Here is a 7,607-nt window from a genome sequence, read left to right as displayed (position 1 = left end):
ACCTTCCTCCAACATGCCGAAACACGGTGAAGGCTCAGATGTTTTTCACTCGAAAAGCTCCGCTTAACAGCACCCGGCCTAGTAGTTTTTCAACCTTCCAACAGCATTTTGTCGAAGCTTCTCATTTGTGACGGAAACCAAGAGTTCAGCTGCTCCGGTGAGTTCACGGCATATAATTCGCCCATACGTAACTTCTTTTCTTCTAACATTGTTGTTGTAACCGAATTTATGTATAACTCTTGAAGAGATTTTAGTTAGTAAGCACAATTTAGAGAAAGAAGATGTTTCTCAAATTTTTGTATGGGCTACTAAAGCTTCACAGCTATCCCATGCTTTTACTGCACCCTGCAACTGCTTTAATTTAAAGTTTGTACCTACTCTTGTCAAAAGAAAGATTTAGCAGAGGATGGTTTCGATCCATCGACCTCTGGGTTATGGGCCCAGCACGCTTCCGCTGCGCCACTCTGCTTTTCTCGCATTGCGCTTGCATACATGTTCCATTTAGCTTTTCATTTGGTATGGCGTGAAATATCGTCTATGAGATGTTAATTTCTAATGGAACAGTAACCTATATTATGGAAAGTGCTACGGGAGAAGTTTTGTTAACAGTAAAGCAATAACGACTAATAGTGAACCGCCGTTTATTTTTAAGCACAAGCAGAAGCGAAGCTAGTTGAGCATTGCGCACACGCAGTCTGTGGAAGGTTGTGCGCATGCGCATTCGACGACTAGTCGAGCGGTCGCTTGCATGATGGCGTCCGCGGTGTCTCGCTGTGCGGGGCGGTGGATGTCGATCGCGGTGTTCGTTGGGCAGCGCCAGGTGACACTGACACGCACCGAGGGATTTCGGGTTGTCTCCGGGCTGAGAGCGAAGCGGCACCTGTCAACGCGGGGCGCGGTGTTGGGGCTCCCGGTCCCCGCCGGTACCGGTAAGTCATCATCGACATCGAACGGAGCGTGATCATCATGCGGCTAGAACGCCGTTAATAAAACGGTTTACGCGGTTTCTTAATAACTGCAGTGTGTTTATTATCTATGACTTAAAGGGTGTGTCAGAACACTGAAAACGTAGCGTTGAAAGTAAACGAGTTTCTGAGTGCTGTCAACGTGATTCGTGTGTGGCAGTTTCACTTCCGGGTCACACATTGACCTTGACGCGCGTGGACTGGACTGGTTCCGCTCGCTGCGGTGGTGGGAATGTCGTTTAAAATACGAGCTGTTTTAAAACCAATAATCTTCTAAAAATATTCTCTAAGTGGCTTCCTGCCTGCTGTCGGTCTATGTTTAGATTTATTTGCGTTTTTATTTGTGTGAGGGACTTATGTTCCATCTCTGCACTATGATATGCTACTTAAAGTAAACTATCATGTATCCATACAGCAAGATAGTTTTTACTGTGTCAAAGTAAATACCGGGATCAAGCCTCCTAGCAGGAGATGGAAGTCCAGCAATCATGTCCTTTCCTTGCAAGGCACTGCAGCAGCTCTAGTTACTGCGCCAGGTGCTGCACGTGCGTGTTTTGTTTATGGTTTCTACTGGTCTTTCCGACAGGTCTTTGTGGCCCCCCCTGTGTGCGCCCCTTCCACGCTAGCGCCAGCGTCTCCAACAAGGAGGACTTCTACCAGGTGTTGGGGGTGCCGCGCACCGCTTCCCAGAAGGACATCAAGAAAGCCTATTACCAGGTGAGCACTGTTTCTTTTTTAACCCCCCCCCCCCTTCTATTTAAGAGCGTTTGCCTATTAATTTGTGTTCCTGTGCTCTCAGCTCGCCAAGAAGTACCACCCTGACACCAACAAGGATGACCCCCAGGCCAAAGAGAAGTTTGCCAAGCTGGCAGAAGCCTATGAGGTATGTGGGGAAAACTGCATAATTGGAGCCAAGTTCCTCACCCTGGGAGTTTAGTTGTTTTCCTCTCCTCAGCTGCCACGTGCCTTATTGTCAATCAGTACACTCAAGAACTGCCTTCTCTGTTTTGGCTCTGCTGTCTTTGCCGACAGCACGCGCCCTGTTGTTCGGTGCCACGTTGCCGAGAAGAGCGCAGTGTTGTATTGAACTGAATTCAACTGAATATATAGACTCCCCCCCTAATAAAGTTTAAAAAAAAAAAAAAAAAAACCCAGCAGTATCCTGGGGTTTGTGACTCACCTCTTGGTATGTTCTGTTGTATTGTAGTTCTGCTTTGAGATGTATTTGGTCCCTTTTATCCATGTCAGTACAGGCAAGGAGCAACACTTTTCAAGCTATTCGAATCTTGCAAAGCTTGTTGGTTCTTGGCTTGACCAGTCAAAAGCTTGCCATGGAGCTACATTTACTTTTTTGAAAGTCATCTGCCAAAATGTACAGAACTACAGAATGGAATGGGGCCAACTGGCTTGTGGTTCGATCGGGTGGAGCAGCAGGAGTTTGTCACCCTTCTGATTGTGCCATGGTTCGTCAGGTGCTGAGCGACGAAGTGAAGAGAAAGCAGTACGACACATACGGCACGGCTGGGTTTGACCCACAGCAGGCTGGGGCAGGGCAGCAATACTGGAGGGGTGGAGCCACGGTGGACCCAGAGGAGCTCTTCCGAAAGATCTTTGGGGAATTCGCAGGCGGTCGTGGGTTCGGTGACTTCAGCTCCATGTTTGACCAGCCGAATGAGGTTAGTGTGGCATCTAGAGGGAGCTCAATCACTGTGTCTTACTAGGTTTCTTTAGACCTTTCTAGCACTGTGTGCTTTCATTTGGGCTGGAGAATGAAAATGGTCATAATGTGGCCTGTATGATTCTCTGTCTTTAACAGTAATTTTTTTTTCTCGCAATAGTTGACTCTTAATTCCACTGCAGACATATGATGGACAGTGACTCTCCCCCCCGTCTCTCGCCAGTATGTCATGGAGCTGACATTCATGCAAGCGGCTAAGGGTGTGAACAAGGAGATCACAGTCAACCTGGAGGACACATGTGAGCGTTGCCACGGCACCGCCAGCGAGCCCGGTACCAAAGTCCAGCACTGCCACTACTGCAACGGCACAGGCATGGTGAGACGCCGAGTCCCGGCTTCTGTGACTATGAATGTGGTGCTTTGGCTGTGTCCTTTAAACTCAGGTGGAGTCCTTCACAGGAACATCCGCCATCTCTTACATGTACCTGTGGGAGTTTCATTTGTGTAGCCTTGTCAGTGTTGCAATGGTGGTTCCGCTACTGGGATTCAAACCTGTCACTTTTTAGTCATGGTTAGTTCCTTGCTCTTCATACAAATGTTGCTGTATCTACAGGAGACTGTAAGCACAGGTCCGTTTGTGATGCGTTCCTCCTGTCGGCGCTGCGGTGGACGGGGCACCATCATTACCACACCATGCGTCATGTGCCGGGGATCGGGGCAGACCAAGCGGAAACGCACGGTCACGGTACCGGTCCCTGCTGGTGAGTCCCACACATTGATGGTTAGGGATAAGACAGAGAGGGTCACTGCTGTGATGTTAGGCTCACCAGCTTGTACGATGTTGCAGGGGTGGAGGATGGCCAGGCAGTGCGGGTTCCTGTTGGGAAGAAAGAGATCTTCATCACGTTCAGGGTGAGCGAGTATGGGTGTGGCTGACGCAGCTTGTGTGGGGTTCCGTTCCACTCCTTTGGTCATCAGCACCCAGCAGTGTTTACCTTAATGAGTGCTCAGTGTCATCCCTCTTCATGGGATCAATTTATTGTGCTTGTACTGTAGGTAGATTGGTGGTTATTTACCTTTTATTATTTCGCTGATGTCTTTCGTCAGAGTGACTTGTAATTTTAAAGTGATTTATACAGCTGGTTAACTTTTACTGTATTCGTTTAAGGTAAATACCTTCCTCAGGGGTACAACAGTGCAAGCTGGGTTTTGAACCTGCAACCTCTAAGCCCAGAGGTGGCAATGCTAACTGCTGTCTCTTCGCTATTATTTTTCTATGTATCCTGGCTTCTTGTGCTGCAAATGGTCATTTTCAAATATTAAAATCTTCCACTTGATTTTTTTTATAGTATTTTTCATCATGGATCTGCATCTTAGTTTGCTGCAAAGTCAGCAAGACCTGTATTTACCCTGTGACACAGTAGATATCAGTAAAAAGCCTCCAGACAGGAGTCTGGGGCCACCTTAACTCAACTCTTTTTCACAAGTGTTTACAGCTATCGTGATATGTGTATATGTTACTCTGTCCATCCGCAGGTGCAGAAGAGCTCAGTGTTCAGGCGGGCCGGGGCAGATATCCACTCCGACGTGCACATCTCTGTAGCTCAGGCCATTCTGGGGGGCACAACAAGGGCCCAGGGCCTGTACGAGACCGTCACCATCCCGGTAAGGGAGAGAAGCGCTACGCACACCCTGCTCACATAGACTGATTGGTTTCCTGTGTAATAATACTTCTCTTAGAGATTGTAATACGCATATAAGTACTACAATAAAAAGCGTGATTTCTGCCAGTAGAGGAAGCAGTGGAGTCAAATTGAATTGAATTAGTTCCCGTTTCTCTGTCCAGGTCCCACCTGGAACCCAGATGGACCAGCGGATCCGCCTCGAGGGGAAGGGCATCCCCCGGGTCCACAGCCATGGCCGCGGTGATCACTACATCCACATCAAGATCCGCGTCCCCAAGTAAGACCCCAGGAGAACATCCCCCCCATTGATACAGTTGTTTGTGTAGCTCCTCTGTGTCTGTATTTGTCTCCCTCTTAAAGACTGGCTGCACCTCCTCTTGTAAAAAGACTCCCCTTTCCCTTCTTTCGTCCGTCCAGGAAGCTGACTGCCAGGCAGCGAGACCTCCTGCTGAGCTATGCTGAGGATGAGACTGATGTGGAGGGGACGGTCAATGGGATCGCTGCTACAACAACAGGTACAGGAGCTCGAACTGTCCGACATCTGGACGCACCACAACCGGAGAGGGCGGTCACATCAATTTTACATTAGTTTGTCTACTTTCCTCAAGAGTTTGAGGAGTAAGTTAATGCAATTGGACAAAGACAAGGCACTTCAGATCAGTTCTGCATTAACCTGCCCCTTATACCTGAGAACATTGTCCTCCATGAAAATGGTAGCAAAATATTTCTAGAAATAATATACGTAGCGCTACTGATTCCATGTTCAGTGGATCATGACAACACGCACTTGGTTTGAGCCAGTTTAGTGTGGCTGTACAAGCGCTCCAGCCTACTGTTCTGGCTGATGCAGGACCCGTTTGTGTCCAGGTGGGGGCGATAGGTCTCAGAGGTCTGAGACAGTGCAGGACAGGCCAGAGGAGAAACAGGAGGAAGGCTTCATCGCCAAGCTAAAGAAAATGTTTGTCTGATGGTCTCTGGGGAGGTAGGCCCCAAGCTTTAACTTGCGTTTGAGGTGGCTGCGGTGTGTGGACCCTAACAGGTCCTTCCGACTGAAAGGGACGCAGTCCTGATCTGTATCTCTGTCTGCCGTCGATACGTAACGTGTGGCCCTGGAGCTGTTTTCCGTGGGTCTCATCTCACTCTCTGGCCTGTTCTGCAAAGCCACCCCCCCACCTTGAATTAATAGCATGTCTGAATACAGATTGCCCCTGCTGACCCAGATACAGCAGGCTGCTTAGATGTCCTGCCTGCTCTTAGATGCACACCTGCTCCTCAAATTTCCAAACCCAAGCGGGAGCCAAAGTGTTTGTAAGTAACAATATAATGGACTTATTAAAACTTAGTGAAAATAAAACTCCTACTTATTGCTGATTGTTTGCAGTTCAGTCATAAACAAGTGCACATTATTTCTGATCACCAACATTCAGGAACACCACACAGGAGCTGTAAACACTTGGGGGGTGAGCAAATTCATGTGGGCCCACACTGCTGTTTGGGTGTGTTCAGCTGCCGCCTGTTGGTACTGGGTGTAAACACCTGTCTGTGCCCGTTGTGCTGTAAACTTTAGAAATGTGTAACTGTGATTAAAAAGAAATAAACAGAGAAATGCTTGTGTCTTTGAAAATTTGTAACTGGATTATTTGAAATGGGAGGAGCCAGTGAAGACCTCCTGAAAATAGCATGAATGTAATGGTGATGTGCAGTTTTATCAGCTGCAGGGATGGTAGTTTGTGCATGTCTGAAGGTTTTGTGTTGACTGAAGTCTCTGAACATTTGAGCATGTTCTGAGAACCACATTTGTTTTTTTTCTTTCTTCCAGGCAAGAGATCTGTGGGTAACTAAGGAGTGCGGTGCGGGTGCGTCATGTTCAACCTCCAAAGCATGAACTTGGAAAGGACCCCCCCCCCACCTCATATGAGCACCACAGGCTGGAGGGGGGGTGATCTCTGACCTGTTGCTGGACCAGGAGGAGCTCAGACAACCTGCACCTTCATCCTGTCTGCCTGGAGACATCTGGCAGGTTCTTGGACTGAACTGACGACGAGGGGCCTGCAGCAGGAACCGTCCGTCGAGCTGGTGTGTGTGTGTGAGAGAGAGAGAGAGAGAGAGAGAGAGAGAGAGAGAGAGAGAGATCTCTGTGTGCCGTTCTTTGTATTGGCACTGTCCAGCGTGGGAGCAAACCACCATTAACCATGGAATAGAGAAGGAATGCTTTGTTGTGTCTTTGTTTAGCTCCAGGTCGTGGCTGGTATCTAAGGTCAGCACCTGGTTTGGACCTTGTGGACCACGACTTAGTATCTCTGGTCTCAAACCTTTAATTTAGTTCCATGCAAGCGGTCCTTGAATTACTATGGGGTTCCGTTATGACAGTCTTGTCCTAATTCGACTTTGGTGTTAGTTGAAAATCCCCTTGTATTATATTGTAATGACAATAATAAGTGACCCAGCATAAAGGTGTCGGCCGACCTGGTTTAGAGAAAAGCCTCTGGAAAATGAATGTTTAAATTATAAAGATAGTGAGTGGGGGAAATGTAGTTTTTGACACTTTCTGTTCCACTGTTAAAGTTTTTCCTTTAACTTAAACTTTCTGTACTATCTTATGGCACTTATTTACACTCATCGTGTTAATCTACCGTGTTATTTAATACAGTAGATCAAAACCAGGCACAATGCGCAGTGAGAAGTTTACGTTTTTCCAGAATGGGTTTGCATCATTGCTGAATCAGATGGTTGCATTTTTCTATGCATCACGTTATGTCTGAGTTGGATTTAATTAAAAAAAAAAAATCATTAAATCTCTACTGCTGTGTTACATCTTTGAACGAGGTACTTTCCCTGGGGTGACAGTAAGAACACCAAACTATATAAATGGGTAAATTAGTGTAAATTTACTAAGTCATCATGAACCATGTAGTCTGATTGAAAAATAAAGAAGAATAATTGTTGAAGCACAGTTGTTGTTTTATTTTCATTTTCAGTCTGGTTGTTGAGCAGTGCCAGTGGTGTGTATGTGTGTGTGTGTGTGTGTGTGTGTGTGTGTGTGAAATGGGCTGTAGTGACAGCTCGGTGCCACTAGAGATCATCACACACACAATGCTCAGTCCAGTCACTGGGGCCGCCGAACCCAGGTACTCCCTGCACTGTTTACTCTGTTTTTTCCCACGGGTCTACAGAGTGACAGTCATATAAATAGACGAGCGGTCACCCTCCAGCTTTTGATATGAAGTGTTCCTGTTTAAAATATATTTGTCGAATCAAATGATCATGAAGTCCCAGCTT

At 47.1% G+C, this 7,607-nt stretch overlaps 1 protein-coding gene across 2 annotated transcripts; it reads left to right on the top strand.

The window, feature by feature from the left end:
• The first annotated feature begins 727 nt into the window (after window positions 1-727).
• Window positions 728-7,276, top strand: LOC108930220 (dnaJ homolog subfamily A member 3, mitochondrial-like). Of its 2 annotated transcripts, XM_018745375.2 has the most exons (12): window positions 728-929; window positions 1,552-1,682; window positions 1,765-1,848; window positions 2,438-2,641; window positions 2,867-3,019; window positions 3,257-3,404; window positions 3,491-3,555; window positions 4,180-4,308; window positions 4,490-4,605; window positions 4,746-4,843; window positions 5,196-5,310; window positions 6,148-7,276. In XM_018745375.2, the coding sequence occupies exons 1-11, from the start codon at window positions 749-751 to the stop codon at window positions 5,294-5,296; spliced, it is 1,410 nt and encodes a 469-aa protein (XP_018600891.2). In that variant the 5' UTR covers window positions 728-748; the 3' UTR covers window positions 5,297-5,310; window positions 6,148-7,276. The 2 variants fall into 2 exon arrangements, with proteins under 2 accessions (XP_018600891.2, XP_018600892.2); XM_018745376.2 differs by lacking the exon at window positions 5,196-5,310.
• The last annotated feature ends 331 nt before the right edge of the window (window positions 7,277-7,607 follow it).

This window comes from Scleropages formosus, chromosome 1, assembly GCF_900964775.1.
Source record: "Scleropages formosus chromosome 1, fSclFor1.1, whole genome shotgun sequence".
Taxonomy (NCBI): domain Eukaryota; kingdom Metazoa; phylum Chordata; class Actinopteri; order Osteoglossiformes; family Osteoglossidae; genus Scleropages; species Scleropages formosus.
This window is presented reverse-complemented; position numbering and strand designations above follow the sequence as displayed.